Raw genomic sequence first — 18425 nt, forward strand, 5'->3', positions numbered from 1 at the left:
ACCATCTCCAAGCTTGGGACGAGCGGTACCTGGTGCAGCCCAGACCGTGTAGGCTAATAGCAGATGATAGCTGTCATGGATTGCCTCCAATTGGTTTCCACCCAAGTACCACGGTAGCGGCACAATAGAGCAACGGAATGCACAGACCGTCCAGGTGATCAATGATCAGCGGCCCCCTGGCACATGCACAGCACTTGATGCCGTTTCGACCAGAAATCGAGGAAACCCCTGCAGACTTGGGTGGTGTGGGCCAGCCATGCCAGGCCAGACCAAGCCAATTCCACTGCAGCATCGTGCGAAACTCTTTGCCCATCACATACCTCCCAAGACTAGCATCAATCTACACAGTGGATCGATCACAGCAGAGGGCCATTGGCGGTGATGCTCTCACCAGAACCCCATTGCTTAGATGCTGAGGAGGCCACAGCACCTGGCGGGTCGATCACAGCCAGGAGGAGCTTGGACTTCCCTCGTGGGAGTTGGGACCAGCTGGTGGGGAGCGGGCCGGATTGAAGGATTCGGTTTCTGTTACCCACCCCACCCTGCCCAGGCCCAACTCTGGGTCTCCGGAATTCTTCACCAGTGCGGCATCGTAGCATGATCAGAGGGAATGCGACGGGAAATTGCAACCACCGGTCAGGTGTTGCGGGCGTCATCGCTATTATACTTTTGGGACCTTGGAGGATTGAGGACTCTCTCTCGAGAGAGGCGCCGTTGCAACGCCCTCTGGCCGGGCTGTGTATGTCTGTCTGTGTCTGTGTGGCCGCCACAACAGGCCGCCGACTGTCTCGGCCCCCTTCCTGGAAATAGAAGCAGGAGAGGGTGCTACCACCTGACACTGGCATGGTGTCTGTATTCCCAACTGCCTCCCAAGCTACCGCGCCAGAGCTCAGAGTCTCAAACACGAGACGGGAGGAGGTCGTGGCCGGACAGGCAGAAGAGATGGGGCAGCAGCAGAGCAGCGCAGCGCAGGCCGGAGGAGACCAGAGGCTTGAGACCAGCGGCCACAGACTAGAGCGGCACAGAGGGCGGCGGGCACGGCCGTGGCCGTGATGACATTCCAATACCGGCATCAAACCCACCTACATCACGACAGGCGCATGTTATTCTCCGCCGGGGCCCTGCCCAGGCTGGTGTCATTCCGCCCGGGTCGCTGGTGAGAGATGGAGAGGCTGGACATTGGAATTCTGGGTTGCGGTGGGGCCTGTGACGAGGTCGGTGCTGCGTGCTGCGCGTGCTTGCATAGGCAGCTGTCAGGTACCGAGCAGGGCGCCGCTGATGGCTGATGCCCAGGCGGGCCGGGCGATTCTCGAGTTGGGGACAAGAGAGAACCGGAGCACATCACAGGCCCGCTTGTCTTGGATGATCCCTGCCTGCCACCACTCGCAGATTTCCCATCCCATCAACTCAACCTTGACGAGGGGACCGAGAAGAGAAGAGAGAAGCAAAAGAAAAGAAAGAAAAAAAGCGCCCCTCCAGCTGGGGCCCCTGGCGAGTCCTGGGCCCTGGCTGGCCCGGCTGGTTGGTTGGCTGGGTGGTCTTCTCGGTGGCCTGGGCAGAGCAAAGCAGCAAGTTGCAAGTCGGAAAGATGCAAGCTGCTGCAACTGGGCCCTGGCCATGCGGCCCTGGCCCATCCACCACCCTTCCCTGCTCCCCTCCCCTCCCTCCACATTGTTGGCGCGGCCACGGCGACTCACTGACTCTGCTGCAGATCGGTCTGGTCCATTTCATCTGGCTGCTGCTGGGCTGTTGGCTGCTGGCCGCTGCCGCGGGCTGCCAGTGTACAGCACAAAGTCACAAAGTCACCGCGGGCGAAGGAGCCGACAGTCTCACTGGCCTGGTCTGGTATGGCCTCCCATGCACAAAACTGGGCGCCAATCTCTCCCACTCTTCCCATTTTGCAAGTCCTGCGACCTTGCAGCCCCCTTTTTGCTGCTCTGCTCAGTTCTGCCCTGCTCTGCACTGTCGTATCCATCCCCGTCCTACCCGCACGTACAGGACAGGACTCATCGTCGCCTCGCCTCGTCGCCCGGGCCCGCCAGGCTGTCTGTCTGCCGTCCCCGCGCCCATTCCTAAACTATACTTTGCATTGCGCACGCCATCTTGTCGGATCCTGTCGGCAAAACACAACCACCCAACCCAACCCAACCCAACTCGACTCAGGCGTGCACACACGCACACTCTTATTGCCAACCTACCTACCTTGATCCCAAGTAGAACCTGCAATCCATACCCTACCCTCCGAGGAGGGACGCGCGACACATTGACTTGCCTGCTTCGCCTGCTGCGCCCCCCTCTCTCTAGATTTTTCTCTCCTTCATTTTCTCGCCCTCCCCCTCTCATATTCTTTAAACTTGTCTCCGCCCGCTTCGTCACTCGCTCCCTCCTCCACCCGCCCGCCCACTCACTGCCACAACCCACTCCCAACCGCAGAACCGCCGATAGCACGGGCCAACGGCGACTCAGTGGGCTCTTCTGACTAACGCGAAGGAGCCGCCGGACAAAGAGGGAGGATCGCACGCCGCCAGCCTGAATAAAGAAGCACAAGCAAACCTACCCAAGGACCGAATCCTCACCATCCGAGGGACGCCCTTCGTGTGAGAAATCGCTTTGATCTCCGTTTCTACGCCGTCCTAGCCATCGCAACCTCGGCGCGATCTGCGACCAGAACCCACGCATATCCTCAGTTCGGTACTGGACCAGTGGCACGGGCTTTTCCCCCATGACTCTTGTTCTCCTCTGCCTGAAGTGACGACATCGTTTTCTTATTTGGGATCCCTCGAACTGCGCCCAAATTATCCGAACAACCATATCCACCACCCGACCTTGCTCCCCTCAACGCCGGGGCTGCGAGCTGCGTGTCTTGGATTGCCACCCGAACCCGACCGACCGTTGCATAAATCCCCTCCGCGACGCTTCTGCCATCGCCAGGCCTCATCTCGTCGGGCCCGTCTATTTGCAACCAGCAGGCGCCTGCACCACGGACGTTATCGTCGCACTGACTCACAGGCTCCCGACGGCAAGAGCGTGTGAGCGGACCTGGCGTAACGTCCTTTCCTGATTATCTGGGATTCATTGGCTGGAGAACCCGTCTTGCCAGAGAAGGAGAGGCAACAAGTGTGAAAGACAACAGAAGGTGGGACGGTCTTCTCTGACTGCACCCGCTCCGAGATACGTTCATCGTCCTGGTCACGGAAAGACGGACATTACGGCAACACCATGAAGGTTCGTACACCCAGCCAAGCCGTTGCACTCCCCTTTTTCGTATCATTCCTTGCGCATTTCTAGTCGCTTTGCCTGTATGTGAACAGTCGGCTGGAGGCCGCATGACATCTCGACGTCGCTCTTCACGCTTGCGCTGCAACCCTGACCATAAACTACCCTACCTTCACCCCATCGTCCTGTTTCGACGTTTTCGAATCCGAAGCGCATGGCTCGTTCATTCAGCAACACGTCACACATGTCGTCGAGCAAACAAACTGACATTTTACGCGCCATCAAGGCCCTCCGCAGATCGATCAAGGGAGAGGAGAAGGCGAAGGCTCATGTCTCAATCGGCCCCAAATCTGCTGTCGCAATAGTGCCGCCGAAAAAGGTATGTTCATTGCAGTCGAGTCCAAAACCCATTGTGTGGCCTTGAAGCGCTGTCGGCAACCTGCTCCTCCATGCATTCCACCCGTGCCTTCTGGATCCTTGGAACAATGAGTTAGAGCGGGCCTCGCGGGTGGGTCAAGGGCGGTCGAGTCTCTTCTCCAACCATGCCCCCGCTTTGAGCCCGATTCGCGGCACATTTCTCCTGGGCCTCGGTGGAGAATCAAATCAAATTGCTGACCCCGTGGACTTGACAGGTAATTCGAGCGCTCTATGACTACGAAGCCCGAACCAGCCAAGAACTCAGCTTTTCGCGCGGCGACTTTTTCCACGTTATCGGTCGAGAGAATGACCCCGACTGGTACGAGGCCTGCAATCCCGCTTTACCTGACGCTCGTGGCCTTGTTCCAGTGAGCTTCTTCAAGGCTCTGGGCCGTACAGAACGCGACAGCGCAAGCTCGGACACAAGTCGACCGTCTCCCGGTGCCACCAACAACCCCGATCACGATTCCGGGTATGCCGAAACATCTGCCTCGAGCGTAACACCCACGCAAACGGCAAGTCAACGAAGTTCCAAGATGTCTGCTGCGGGGAAGAACGGGGCTATGGTGTACGGCATAGTCATGTACGACTTCCAGGCCGAAAGAGCGGACGAGCTGGAGGCCAAGGCTGGAGAGGCGATTATCGTAATCGCGCAATCAAATCCCGAGTGGTTTGTGGCGAAACCAATAGGGCGACTAGGCGGTCCCGGTCTGATTCCAGTCTCTTTTATCGAGATTCGCGACATGGCAACAAACACCCCAGTCCCCGATCCTCAAGGTGCAATCAGGAGAGCGGGAATACCGAGGGTAGAAGAATGGAAGAAAATGGCCGCCGAGTACAAGAACAGCAGCATTACGTTGGGCAAGTTCGAGGCAGGAGGGGCCCCAGGCCAGCAGCAGGCTCTTGAGCAAGGCATGGAGCGCATGAGCCTTCAGCAGGGTACCGGTCGTATGAGCCAAGGCAATGCACAGCAGCCTCAAAGCAACGTGAGTCTAGATCTTCATTGCCTCCATCGCGGCATTGCATTGCTGACCTAGGAACTGCTATCAGCGAAACACACAGAGCCAGCAACCCACCATGGCCAATCCTCAGGTTTCAAGCCCTGGAGGACAGTTACACGCCCCTATCTCCGCACGCATCCCCCGCTACTGCTTTGCCGAAGACAAATACTGGTTTGTGATCGAGGCCGCGCTAGAGGATGGTCGACATTGGGAGCTGTCGCGATACTACGAAGACTTTTACGACTTCCAGATTGCACTTCTGACCGAATTCCCGGCCGAGGCAGGAAACACTGGCACACAAAAGCGGACATTGCCCTATATGCCAGGTCCTGTCAACTACGTCACCGATGCTATCACGGAAGGTCGGCTTCACAACTTGGATGCCTACGTGAAAAATCTCTTGAGCCAGCCACCTTACATCTCGAGGTGTAACCTGGTCAAGCAATTCTTCGCGCCTAGGGAAGGAGACTACGAGATTGATCCGACCCCGACAGGCGAGGAGGACTACCGACTGTCCGGCGGCTCCCACCATTCGTCTCAAGGCACACCACCGGACGTCGTGTCAGAACAATCATCGAGGAACAATCTTAATGGAAATGGATACGTTGCAGCACCTGGTTCAAGAGGACCCAACGGCGTCCCACGCCAGTCGTCATCTCTCTCTCAACCGTCTCAGAATTCACTCTCCCCCGGTCTGAACCAGCAAGCAGCAGCGATGAAGATCAAGTTGAGCTTCAACGGCGACCTCATCGCCATCCGGGTGCCGACGGATATCCAGTTCCGAGACCTGTACGAGAAGATCCGAGACAGGCTCAAGATCCCGGCGGGAGACCCCATCGACATTTCCTACAAGGATGAGAGCACACAGGACAAGCTCCCGATGATTAGCAACAACGACCTCGACGTTGCGTTGGAACGCAATGAGAAGCTACTGATTTACGTGGAGCAAGTATGAAGTGCTCTGTGAACGGTCCTGAAGCCTCCGATCATGCGCGCCGGATCTCGAGACTCCACAATGGGACTCCGCGATCGCCCAGCGCATCGACCAGGTGTTTTCTGACAAGTTCTCTCATGCAACCAAATCATTCGCTCATGTCTGCAAACGAAATTTCCCCAAACAATGGTCCGGGGAGAGATGCGACACGTCTTGTCATTTCTGTTGTACCAAAACCTTTGACGGGAATATTGCTTAGTAGCTGGGCTCCCAGTGCACCCACGGTCGTTAAAAGAAAACCTGTCGGCAGACCCTTTTTGCACACTTCCGGCCGAACGCTCAAGGACCACCCAGCATTTGGCTTCTTATTCACCGTTACATAAAATCTGTCACCTTACGTCGACGAAGCGCAAGCAACTCATGATGATGGAATATGTCTATATGGGAGCTTTTCCAGTTGGTGGAAAAGCAATGGCGTTCATGGCTGGCTTCTTTTTTGGTCAACCTTTTTTTTTTCCACTTCTATGAGATATCTAGGCCTCGGTCTCTTATTTTTCTTTCTTTTTTTCCTGCTCGTTTTCCTCCTTTGGTTTTCTCCTGCTCAGTCCTTATTATTACCCATTTCTTTCGATGCTCCAGAGGGGCGGCCAATCTCGGGTGAGATTGGAGGATGCAAGAAGATGAGTGCCAGCGTGAGGGGACACAAGATACCAACTAGCTGGTTGGTCCGCGAGGCTCGGGCTCCACGGTGGACAAAATTGGACCGTGACGTGTGTTTGGGGAAGGGGAGGGGATGTTGTTTGAACCGACGGACCAGTGGGAGCCGAAGCACGATTGCGAGATACAGATGACGGGGAGGTCGAGGTTGATTCCTGGTTCTGAGGAGGCCAGTTTCTGGCGCTGGAGCCGTATCCCCCTTGAGAAAGAAAGCTTTAGTCGTTGAGAAGGGAATGAACAGAGAGAGTGATGAGCGAGAGATTCTTGACCTTGTCCGTGCAAATCCGAGTGAAACACCAGGCGCGTTTGCCGAGACCAAACCCGTACGAAATCGAGATCTTGCGTAGAGCCTGCACTCAGAAATCCTCTGAATGGTTTATCCTTGTTTGTTTACATGAGAGCTTACACTAGACGGACTTTCTGGTCCGGCCGGCGGATCAGGCCGATCCTGCCCATGAGAGGATGTCTCACTCTCGTAGCATTCCAATCACTGGCGTGAGGGGGGAAAAGGCGAGATGTTCATGATATAAGCATAAAGTCATCGTTATGTTTGTCTGTGGGAGTTTACGTCATGCCTGCCGTCAGATCAACGCCCAAAAACGCCCGACAAACTCCTTTACCTGTGCATCCTCATCCCTAACGACGACCGAGGGGCTGTGGTGTCTTCGTTGTGAATAGAGAAAAGAAAAACGAAAACCAGAGAAGTGAACCGAGTGGTACAATATGTACATCATGAATGGGAAATCATCTGGGCTGGCACTCGTGCTCCAATGATCAACCAGCCCAGCCCAGCCCAGCCGTGTCTTTTGTTGTGTTCTCTTCTGAGATTTTGTCTCCCGAGCCGCGGTGACCAGAGCGCCTGATCTATGTCTCAAGTCGGTATGTGGGTGCGTGTATGGACGTTGTGTGTGTGTGCGTGTATGTATCGTGAGTAACTGACACCCCCGTCGCCTCCAAAACAGACAACGGCGAAACAAACTCTTGTTTGCCCCAAACTCAGACGACGACGTGCGTGGCCATGTGCTCCACCGCCTCCTTAATAGTCCTCAACATCCGCTGGTTGATGCAGAACGGGCAGCGCATGGGCCGGTCCGTCGTCGAGATGGGTCCGTTGGCCGGTATGGGCGTCAGGTTCAGGTCGTCGCCCACAGAGTACCGCGGCTGGGCCAGCACGGGGGTCCCGTTCGCGCCCGGTGGCGGCGCGGACCCGACGCCCCCGCCGACGGCTCCGGGCTGCGCGACCCCGTTCCTAACCGGCGTCGCCAGCGCGGCCCCCGCGGCCTGCTGCGCGTACGACTGGCTGGCCCCCATTCCCGTGAGCGGTTGGGGTGGGGGAGGTGGCGGTTGTGGTTGCGGCGGTGGTGCCTGCAGGCCCCTCTCGGCCATCTCGCGCTCCTCCCTTGCGGCGGCTGCCTCGGCCTCCGCGTCCGCCTCCTCTTGCTGCAGGGCGTGCAGCGCGTTCTGCAGGACGATCTCCGGGTCCTCGTCGCCGTACGTGTCGCCGGGCCCTGCGCTATGGGTTCCGCCGGCGCTGCCAGGGGGCGGGTGTCCCATGCCGCCACCGCCGTTGTTGTTTCCCCCGGTGTCGAGAACGTGGTTGGGCTGGCCATTGTGGTTGAGCTGGGGGTTCTCGAGCCTGCGGACGACCTCGTCCCTGACGCGGGCGCAGGTAGCCAGCGAGGGCTCGACGCCGACTATGCGCTGGACCGAGTCGCGGATGGCGGCGGGGCTGGTGTCCGGGCCGACGGACATGAAGCGCGGGATGGCGTCGACGAGGTAGGGGATGTCGTCCTGGGGCGGGGGCGCGGTGCCGTGCCTGCGCTGGCGGCGGATCAGGAGGCCGTAGCGCTTCTTGAAGCGATGGATCCAGCCCGGGCTGAACTCGGGGGGCTGCTCGTCCTTGTAGCGCGGCAGCTGCTGGAAGATGGACTTTGCCTTGTCGGCGAGCTCCTCGTTGGTGGGCTGGCGGCCGCTGCTGACCATGCTGTGGTGCCACATGAGCACCAGCTTCTCGACGTCGGGCCAGTTGCCGAAGCGCAGGCGCGACCCCGACAGCTGGGGGTCGCCATCGAGGCGGGCATATTTGGGCGACAGCGAGTGCGAGACGGTCGACTGGCTGATGGTGTTGCCGTACTGGCTGGCGAACCACTCGATGCAGGCCTTGTGGGAGGGGCGCACCGTCTGCGAGTTGGCCCAGCGCCGCAGGGCGCGCCGCTGGTCCAGCGACAGCGAGTGACGCTCCTTCTGCGACGACGGTGTGGCGGTCAGGGCATCCGAGGGCGAGGCGTCCATGGCGCTCGAGACAGACGACGTGGCCGGCGCCGTGGCCGTGGCCGTCGGAGCCGACATGGTTCGCTTCGGCGAGGGTTCCAGTTTTTTTGGGTATTCAAATATGGCCTTTGTGTTTACATACGATATTCAAATGCGTTGTCGAGGCGTTTCGAGGCGAGGCCGTCCTTGCGACATGCAATCGATGCAACGGATGCAATTTGCGATGAAGTGGAGACAAAGCAAAGTGGCTTAAAGAGGTGGTTGGCCTTGCTACAATCGGGCAGACTTGCCAGGCTGCGGGGTTGGCGGGTCAAAAGGGGCGGGCACGAGCTCAAGCCTGGGCTCAAACTTGGGATGCGGCTGCTGGGAGGGGTTACATAAGCAGACCTGGGCCAGTACGGATAACTGGAGGCAGAGCGATGTCGGTCCTGCCTCCACCACAAGTGCCTGAGGACAGATGTACAACGAGGCTCGTATCACGGACTTGTAGGGTCCAGGAGCATCAAGGGTTGGTGGGATGATTATTTTTGAGAGTTAGCAATACAAACAACCACAACGCCTGTGCAGGAACGCCCTTTGTCTGGGGCGGGACATCTTGTGCCGCCCAGAAGTCTACTTGTCCCATATACCGCCAACATCAAAATGGTATCTCGAAACGAGGCGGCCGTGACCACCCAACAAATTTCCAAATACACACACAGAACACCCTCCCTCGCATTCAACAACCATGTGCAGAATCATTCATGCCACTCCTCTCCCTTCCAATCTCTCACACCTGTCTCCAGCTCGAGCCGGGCATATCGACAGATTAGGCAGAGCTGGGGGAGGTCAGGATGCCGGCTATCGGAACTCCACTGGCATTATTGGATATCGAGGCACAATCCGCATCGTCGACAGCCGTGCTTGCCAACTCGATCGCACACGCTCTGCGCTGCGCCGTCCTCGTTGGCCACATGACTGGACTGCAGGGTGCATAATCGGCCGGGGTTCGGTCAAACGTGGGCTTGTTGGTATGCAGGCAGGTAGGTGATGCTAGTTCGGGGACGGGAAATGCGAAAATAGATGAAATGCGGCCATGGCAACAATGTGTATGCCATGTGTGCCACGCTATGCTGGCTGCGCCATGAAACACTCGGGTAACAATGAAGGGAAACGAAGAACGAAGCCAGAATCAAATCTGGCCTTTGATGTCAACCCGGCCGAAGGCTTGGGTTCTTGCAGCCTCGAAGTGACCCTTGGCTTTGCCCATTTGGAAGTAGACGACGGAGTCACGCTCTTCTAGGAGTCCCTGAGCATCGTAGTCGACAAGGAACTTGTACGTGTCGCCGTCGGCATCAAAACCGAGTTCCTCGGTGATGAAACGAAGAGGAACATCTGTCTTGTAACTGCGCCAAGAACCACGTCAGTACTATTCGCTCAGAGCTGGTGCTGCAGGATAGGGAATAGGAACTTACGCTCTGCACATGTTGCACAGTGCAGCGAGGCGCTCACGACCGACAAACATGTCCATCAGGTACGCACCCATCTTGATATGAGAGGGGTCAATGTAGAGCTGGAAGAAACGGTGGTAATTGCCTAGGGCCAGGGCCGAACGGACATCCAGCGCGTGCTTGATGGCGGGCTCCGATTTCTCTGCTGTGGTTAGATCCGCCAGGGCATCATTAAGGTCCGAGCGGTTGGCGGTGTGGATGAAATACAAAATACGGTATGCCTTGAACTCATCGGGATGGCCTTTCAGACCCAGCTTGTACAGGGCCATCAGCTGGGTCTGGCACTGATTATACTCACCAAGGTCGGCCATCTCCAATGCGATCCGGGCATGGATCTCGTAGACCTCGACAGTGAAGTCGTTCTTGATCCGCTGCACGGTAAGGTCTTGACGCAAGGACTTGAACTGGTCGCAGATGTAAGAGTACTTCCTCTCCTTCTTCCACTTCTTCTTGAGGAGGTCCAGGGTCTGCCGCAACACACTCTCTGGGCGGACAACTTCAGGCTTTGGTGGCGCGGTCAACCGCAGGTAGTTCTTCTCCAGTTTTTGGCACGTTCCGATCACTGGACCAGCGGGAGGCTCAGGCGTAGGAGACCTCTGGGGCGATGGCTGGGGGGCACCGAAGCGCTCTGCGCGTTTTTGTCGCTTTTCGTTGGCCTTTGTGTACTTACTCTTGGCCAACGGCAGGTCCATGATTTGACGCCTATCATCGGCAGCGTAGCTGATACGGTTTTCGAGTTTACGTTCCTGCGGGGATAGGGTGGCAGGGCTGCTGTCATAGTCGCCGTCCTGTTCAAATGACTTTCTCTTCCTGGCTGAGCCGGGACTGCTGCCAAAGGCGGACTTCTGTGACTCTAGCAGCTTGGTGCGCTCTTGTACGACCAAGTCCTGGGGTAAAGGCATGTGTTCCCAGTCTATTGTGTGCAACTTGCCAGAGTCGGTGGCGCCGGAGATGACTTCCCTCAACTTCTGTTCCATGTCGGACCGCGAGACCGAGGGATTCAGGTTGTCAGGGATGAATGATCGCTGGACGTATTGGCGAACCGACAGAGGCCATTCAATTTTCTTTTTGGCGGGCTCGGGTTGATTAGCTGGGGGCGGAGGGGGCACCTGTGGTGCACCGTACGGAGATGGTGGAACAGGAGCACCAGGGTAGACTGGTGGAGGGACGGAGTAGGGCTGACTGAAGTTCTGGCGAACTTGGACCTGAGTGTATGCAGCTGGCACGCATGTTAGCGGCTTGTTTCAAGGGCACTCGAGGCCGGGAAGCACTTACGGTTTGGATAGGCATAGGGTCCTGGAGGCGGAGGTGGGACTGCTCCTTGGGTGCCGGGCGCAGCGGCCCAGCCCATCATGTTTGCTGACATGTTTGGCGACGCGACAGGTTACGTGGGGTCAGGAGACAGAGTCACACATAAGTCAGAAGAGGGCTGTAAAGATCAGTAAATGGCCGTCGAAGGGATGTGGATGTCGTCGCTCGCTGATGGTGGCGATGGCGACGATGATGTGGGTGGTGTGGACGGGTGACGAAGACGGTCGTTGTCTCAAATGAGAATGGAAATTGAGGAAAGCGGTGGGAGGCGAGAGAGGGTGGGGGGCGGGCAGCAGGGGCATTTGTGAGACTTCCGCCTGCCGTGCACGGCGCTAGTGGCATGCTCTGGCTTACCTAAGTCCAGGTTAACCGTGCCTTCACTTCTCGTTTGGGCTCTAAGCCGGCTAGATGCATCGGACCTGACACCACTGATTGCTGGATACATCGCATCTTGCTGTCTGGACAAAGTCAGGACCGCCAGGCAGCCTTTCCATGCCCCTCTCTCCCTTTCACATTTGGGATTGTCTCCCAGAACAGATATGACGAATGTTTTTAAAGCAGCTAGACCTCACAACTGCCCTCCGGCCAGCCTATCTCCCAGACGAAGTCCTTCTCTTTGTCCAAGATAATGTGGGGTTGTACGAGGGGTTAGTTGATGCATCCATGTGCCGTCCGTCATTGGCTTGCGCCGCCCTTCCTTTGCTGCCCATCCGACTCCCTCTCCTCGATGATGCTGCCGTTGATCGCCGTCGCGTGGTGGAGACGTAGAGGCTAACCGTCGCACCTCGCTGCAGGAAGTACAAGCTACAGAACCACCAGAATGGGCAGGTCTATTTGACGTCGCATCGCATCTGCTATGTAGATAAGACCGACCCCAGGAAGAACTCGGTCGCCCTGGACCTCAAGGACGTCGAGCGATATGAATACTACGTAAGATCAAGCATGCATGCCCACGATGCATCCCTGGGAACCACCTTGCTGAGTATATGTGCTACAGGCGGGCTTCCTCAAATCTTCGGCCAAGATCACCTTGATCCCCAAGCCAACCAAGCGCTCCTCGATTCAGTCAAGATCCCCAGCGGCAGGGACCGGCTCCCCGAGGGACAACAACAACAACTCTCCTGTCCCGCGGTCAGACAGCCCTCTGAGGCCAGCACCCGTGGACCCTTCCCCTGCGAGCTCGGCGACATGGGTGTGCACCATCTGCAGCTTCTCGAACCCGGTGCCTTCAAATTTCGACCCGGCCACCGCCAGTGCTTTGACTCCGCTTCCGCCATGCCTGGCGTGTGGGATCAAGCCAGCCTTGACCCATGTGCTCAAAGCGGCCATAAACAATGCGACGAGCAGGCAGTCCGTGGTGTCACCCCTGCCGCTGCGTCCTCGAGGGATGTCGGCAGGTGATGGGCTGGTCGCAGGGAACGAGTCGCCAGGGGCGCGCGACAGTCCTCCCAAGAGCTCTGACCCGGATGCCTCCTTTCAGTGCCCTCGGTGTACCTTTCTGAACCATCCGTCTTTGCTATCATGCGAGATGTGCGGCGCGCCGCTAATCTCGCACGACGTCCCGACGGAACTGAGCCAGCCGGCCCAATCCCCACAGCTTCAGGATAGGACAGATTCTCCGGGTCCGGTTCTCAGCTATGGCGCACTACCCGGTATGGAGAACCCTGAGTGTATCAAGGTCTCGTTCCGGGCTGGCGGTGACAAGATCCTGTATGAACGGCTGAAGGGCGCGATCACGCAGCGCAAGTGGCTCCTGCAAGGCGCTCCTCGTGTCCCCAACCAGAACCCGCTCGCCGTGGACGGGAACTCTGGGGACGGGTCCACACGCGAGCAAGTGAGGAAGAAGACGGTGGGTATCGCAGGTCTCGAGCAGCGAGGGCTAGACATGCGGAAGAACAATGAGCTGGTCATCGGCACTGCTTTCGAGGACCTCGAGGCACTGATGGCATCTGCCAAGGAGATCGTCGCCCTGGCTGAGGGCTTCTCCAGGCAAGGCAATGTAGGCCCTGGCTCGTCCGAGGCGAACGCGCTGCTGGCCGAGTCGGCAAGCCAGCTGGGGCTGGTGACGACTAAGGATATTGTCGGCGGCGGAAGCAGCAATGAGTCGCTCTACCTGTCTGAGCTGGCACGAAACCTCGCGGAATTCCTCACTGACGATGCGAGGGGTATACTGAGAAAAGTAGGAGGCATCATCAGCCTGGTCGACCTCTGGGCCATGTTCAACAGGGCCCGGGGCGGGGTGGAGCTTGTCAGCCCCATGGACTTCGAGAAGGCGGCGCGGCTGTGGGAGAAGCTGAAGCTGCCCGTGCGGCTGCGGACCTTCAAGAGCGGCGTCATGGTGGTGCAGAGCATGGACAGGACGGACGAGATGACCATCAAGACCCTGCTCGCGTGGATGCGGGACCTGCACGACGTGCCGCCCGAGAGGGAGGTCCCGTGGGACTGGCAGGAGTTTGGCCGGGGCGTCACGGCGCGTGACGCGGCGGACAGGTTCGGGTGGAGCATCGGCGTCGCTGAGGAGGAGCTGGAGATGGCCGAGGAGCGTGGTGTGCTCTGCCGTGAGGAGGGCATTGAGGGTCTCAAGTTCTGGGAGAACTACATCGACACGGGCGAGGGCCGTCTGCGCAAGCGCACGGAGGCGCAGGAGGCCGAGGCGAAGAGTAAGCAGCTTCCGGATACAATTTTTACCCTCTCTGGAAAATCGATTTCCTATCTGTAGCCTGTACCTTCAAGGTAATGTTAGGCTGCAGGTTTCGAAACAAGCCCTGGCCATACTGTGGCCTGGTCCTCCCTACATCCAGATGAAACTTCTTCCTTAGTTCTTTGATAGCTGACTCCTTTTGCTGCAGTCTACAAGGCGTTGAGGGAGAGCGGGTTCTTGTAGTTGCACAGCGTGACATCCCCATAGATAGAATGCACGAGATCGATCGACTTTCTTTCTCTTCGAGATCGTAATCTGCCTGGCGCCTTACTGAGGCCCTGATGCAGACCATGTCTATCGTCATCTAATCTATCGTCTAGGGGGGTCTATACTCGATCATGTAGATGAGATCATCTGTCCATGGGTATCGAAAGAGAAAACAAATTACAATATGTGAAGAATTCAATGCCGGAACGCCATGCCGGAAGTCATACGCCTATAGTGCAAATATGAAGCATCACGCGCACCTGAACATACTTCAAGCAAAACCTAGACTACACACTCTCTCGAGCATGCAGAGAAGACGGCCTAGAGCTTCTCCATAAGGCTGCGGCGGACCTTGGAGTTGACCACGCCGCCGATGCCGTACGCGGGGATGATGCGGCACAGCCGGGCGACGACGCTGATGCCCCAGTTCTTGTAGACTTGGGCCCAGCGCTCGCCCGGGGTGGGCAGGCCCGACCTCTCGCAGCGGGGCCGGTTGTACAGGTCCAGCCCGAGCAGGTGCACGGGGGTGGAGAATATCTGGACGAAGGCGGGCGCCGCGAACTGCACGAGGGTCTGGCCGCTGACCTGCTTCGAGAGGGCTTCGCCCATGGCGGCGTGCACCCCCGGGCCCAGCATCATGGGCAGGTTGAAGCTCGCGAAGATGGTCAGGCAGTCGCGCAGGGTGAAGAGCAGGTACGAGGGCGGCGGGACGGCGCGGGCGACCTTGCCCACGGGTCCGAACATGCGCGCGTACACCTGGTCCTTGTAGACGCCCAGGCCGATGTTGGCGGCGGACGAGGTGGCGAACTTGGCCGTGCCCGAGGTGACGAGGGTGGCGGGCTCGTTGCGCGCGGTCGAGTAGGCCGTGTCGACCGTGTTGGCGCTCAGGTAGGTGCCGCCGTAGGCCATGAAGATGAGGGCGACGGGCTTGGAGAGGATCATGGCGTGCGGCCGGAGGACGAGCTCCCGCAGCGAGCCCTTGACCGAGTCGAGGAGCGTGGCGCGGCCCGATGCATTCTCCATGATGGACCTGGGGAGACGGAGACTTGTCAGCGGTTGTTCTGGTCGCGGTAGGAGCTCCCGGCGGCCGGGAAGACCCGGGGGACAGAGCCCGTTACGTACCGGTCGATGATGGAGATCAGGGGCGCAACGAGACCCGCGGCACAGGACGCGCTCGCGATGTCTGCTGCCCACCTGAATGCGAGATTTTTCGTGTTCCACTTGGTCTTGACCGTGGATGCCACGTCTTTCCCCTCGAGTTGGGGCTTGGTGAGCGATATTTGCTTGTGCTCAAGCCTCATCTGGCCGGCCGGGTCGCCCGGCTTGCCATTGTCTCGGTCGGCCATGGTGAGTCGGTCTTTATTTCAGAGACGGACGAGTACCTCGCCAACGTTCCCAGGTGTCTCCTGCACAGGTTCAAGCTGAGTGGCGACGTCGACGGCGACGCATTTAGAGAAACGGCAAGAGGAGAAAAGAGTGGGGTTTCCAGAGTGACGGAAGGAAAAGGAAGAAGGACGGCTTGGTTCACTTGACGAGCTCTGTTTTCTTGTCCATGCTGTGCCAGGTCCTCAGGGGGTTGGGCAGGCGAGTTATACGAGAGAAGACAGCAAGGAAGAAGGCCGAGGGTAGCCAGCTCTGCAGGGTGACTGACTAGTTTCTGCGAGGGAGTGAGCAGAGAGAATTATGGATGGCCTCATCGTCAGTCGGTCGAGCTTTGCCCGACGCCTGTGAAATTTCGAATACCCTTGGTTGGTGACACTGCGGGCGACCGAGATCGGAGATAGGCCCCTTGTGGTTGGGCAGTTCGGGGTGCTGCTTGGCCCTGAGGCCGCTGGCGGCCCACCGCGGTCTGGGGCAAGATCTTCAGGGTGCAGCAGTCAGCTTGTTTTGCTACTCGTCCATTCGTTGGTGCGCACACCTCTTCTCTCACATGAAGTCCACAACTGAAATGATAATCAACGGAGGCCGTTTCTAACCCGTGGGGGATTACTTGATGCATTGACTTCAGCCTTCCTACTTACTCAAACTTAGCCAACAGCTAAATAAGCTCTGGCTCGCTCCCCCCCAAGCCAAGCTGTGCGAAGAGACATTTCCCTGTTCCGCAACGGATGCACGTCATGACATGTCACATATGACTGTGACCATAATGTGGATGCCCATCCGGTATGAGTCAACAACTCCCTGGAGTCTCGGTTCGACAGCAAGCACGCAATCACTGTCTTCACGAGGCATCACGTAGCATGCGAGCAAAGCCTCAAGAAGGGCAAACCTCAAACTCCATTCCCCGTCCCCAGCTAGTTGTACATGGTATCAAAACAGACAAAACATAGCGTGGTCCTCTCATCAGGACGCCCCAAAGGGCCACAACGCACAACCCCCCACCCCCTTTTCCCCCAGCTTAAACACCACCCAGCAACTCCTCCGCCGCCGCCAGCGCGGCGCTCGTCATCTCGTCCACCGCCTCCCACTGGCCGGCCGCGGCAGCAGCCCAGAGGGCCCGCAGCCGATCCCGCTTCTCCCCCATGATGCCGCTGAGGGAGAAGTCCCACTGAAGGGGCAGGACGGGAGCGAGCACCTCCTCCGCCTGACCCAATGGGTCGGCAGGACCCGGGGGAGGACGGTGGGTGAGCTCTGGGAAGAGCGACGGGAGGTAGCTCAAGGGGCTACAGGCCCTCTGTTTTGTCTTCACGTTAGCAACTCTCCTTACGGACTGATAGGGGGGCAGATGATGTTGACGTCAGGACGAGGAGAAGTGAAAAGGTAAAGTATCTAGATCATGAGGCGCCGCCGTGGACATCCGCGAAAGCAGTCCCGTTTGATCCAGGCGCGAAGAGGAAATCAGTGATAGGGTATCCAGCAGCAGCACGTACCTCGTCGAACTCCCCGAAGCTGCAGCCCGGGAAGGCAGCAAGGTCGACGGCCTTGCCGAGCGCGAACATGGTGCCGATGGCGCCGACGACAGGCCGCAGCTCGGCGGCGGTGACCCTGCCGCGCATCTTCTCGGCCTTGTCGGCGAGCGCGAACTGCACCTTGGTCCAACGCGTGCGGAACGCGTCGAACTTCTCGATGTACTCGCGCTTGGCGAGCACGGCGGCCTCCAGCTCAGGGCTCAGGCCAGCGAGGTCCTCGGTTGTCTTCGCCTCGCTCTTGTGGCGCGCCTCGGCGACGCCCTCGAGCTTGGGAGGGAAGCTCCGCTTCATCGCGTTGCCAAGGAAGTTGTCGGCTCCCTGGTCTTCGCGGGTGACACCCTGGACTTGGGTGTTGCCGGTGGCAGTGGTGATGTTGTCCTTGGGGTCGCCGTTTGGTGGCGTACCCTTGAAGTCGTTGCGCTGGACGATACGCGCAGGTGGGGCTGGGGGCATCATGTTTGGATCACGGCTGGTGTCGCGACCGATGCGCAGGCGAAGGTGAACGGAGTTGAGGATTCCAAACGGGTGCTGCTCCTCGTAGTTGTCGAGAGCAGGAAGGATGGTTGGAGGAAGATGGTCAGTTCTTTGACGGCGAGCTGGCTGCGCAGGTAGGTCGGAGTTGTGAGCAATGTCAATGCGATCAGTGATCGCAGGAAGAGTGGCAGAAGCAGGGTTCTGAGGTGGCTGGCTGCTTTCAGACTGCGCAGGTCCAGCAAAGTCGTGAGGAATGACAGTGTGATCAGTGATCGCAGGAGAGGCTTCACGAGAAAGTTCGAGAGATGGCACCTCGACAGACTGCGCAAGTGCACTGAAGTCGTAGGGAGCGTCAATTTGAACAAGATGGTCTGAAAAAGAGGAGGCCAAGGGAGAGACTGCAGTAGGAAGATCGTGAGATGGCTGGTTGACAGGCTGCGCAATTGCATCGCCTGTGTGATAGTCGATGGTCTCAATCAACAAGGAGGCCGGGGGAGAGCTGGGAGGGGACGGAAGGGATGGAGAGTGAGATGCCATTTTGAAAGCGAAGACCTTTTTGGATCCAAACGAGAGATGCTTAGCTCGGCGGCGCAGGGCTATCGTGAACCGTGATTCGCAGGGACGAGGTTCACGATGCTTAGTCGGCGATGCTTAGTCGGCGGCGAGGTCTGCAGGCAGCTGGTCCCTGGCGCCCTGGGGTGGGGGAGGGCAAAGAGCTCATCTGAACCTCACTCCTATCGACCGTGACATGCTGGCAAGCAGATTGTCCCAGGACAC

The 18425-nt window shown here is 58.3% G+C and overlaps 5 protein-coding genes across 5 annotated transcripts; 2 read left to right on the top strand and 3 right to left on the bottom strand.

The window, feature by feature from the left end:
* Positions 1-3460: 3460 nt before the first annotated feature.
* Positions 3461-5589, top strand: INS49_000642 (uncharacterized protein; the record flags this gene model as incomplete). The annotated part of the gene is made up of 3 exons (XM_043161479.1): positions 3461-3595; positions 3849-4619; positions 4684-5589. 3 exons carry the CDS (start codon positions 3461-3463, stop codon positions 5587-5589), a joined length of 1812 nt encoding a protein of 603 aa, XP_043029985.1.
* A 4138-nt stretch (positions 5590-9727) lies between these two features.
* On the bottom strand, positions 9728-11412 carry INS49_000643 (uncharacterized protein; the record flags this gene model as incomplete). The annotated part of the gene is made up of 3 exons (XM_043161480.1): positions 9728-9941; positions 10011-11265; positions 11322-11412. The coding sequence occupies 3 exons, from the start codon at positions 11410-11412 to the stop codon at positions 9728-9730; spliced, it is 1560 nt and encodes a 519-aa protein (XP_043029986.1).
* Positions 11413-11903: 491 nt separating this feature from the next.
* INS49_000644 (uncharacterized protein) lies at positions 11904-14241 on the top strand (the record flags this gene model as incomplete). Its single annotated transcript, XM_043161481.1, has 4 exons — positions 11904-12004; positions 12152-12287; positions 12355-14017; positions 14207-14241. 4 exons carry the CDS (start codon positions 11904-11906, stop codon positions 14239-14241), a joined length of 1935 nt encoding a protein of 644 aa, XP_043029987.1.
* A 345-nt stretch (positions 14242-14586) lies between these two features.
* INS49_000645 (uncharacterized protein) lies at positions 14587-15611 on the bottom strand (the record flags this gene model as incomplete). Its single annotated transcript, XM_043161482.1, has 2 exons — positions 14587-15295; positions 15388-15611. 2 exons carry the CDS (start codon positions 15609-15611, stop codon positions 14587-14589), a joined length of 933 nt encoding a protein of 310 aa, XP_043029988.1.
* Positions 15612-16663: 1052 nt separating this feature from the next.
* Positions 16664-18185, bottom strand: INS49_000646 (uncharacterized protein; the record flags this gene model as incomplete). Its single annotated transcript, XM_043161483.1, has 2 exons — positions 16664-16939; positions 17136-18185. The coding sequence occupies 2 exons, from the start codon at positions 18183-18185 to the stop codon at positions 16664-16666; spliced, it is 1326 nt and encodes a 441-aa protein (XP_043029989.1).
* Between the last annotated feature and the right edge of the window lie 240 nt (positions 18186-18425).

The sequence above is a fragment of the Diaporthe citri genome (assembly GCF_014595645.1).
Source record: "Diaporthe citri strain NFHF-8-4 chromosome Unknown scaffold_1, whole genome shotgun sequence".
In the NCBI taxonomy this organism is placed as follows: Eukaryota; Fungi; Ascomycota; class Sordariomycetes; order Diaporthales; family Diaporthaceae; genus Diaporthe; species Diaporthe citri.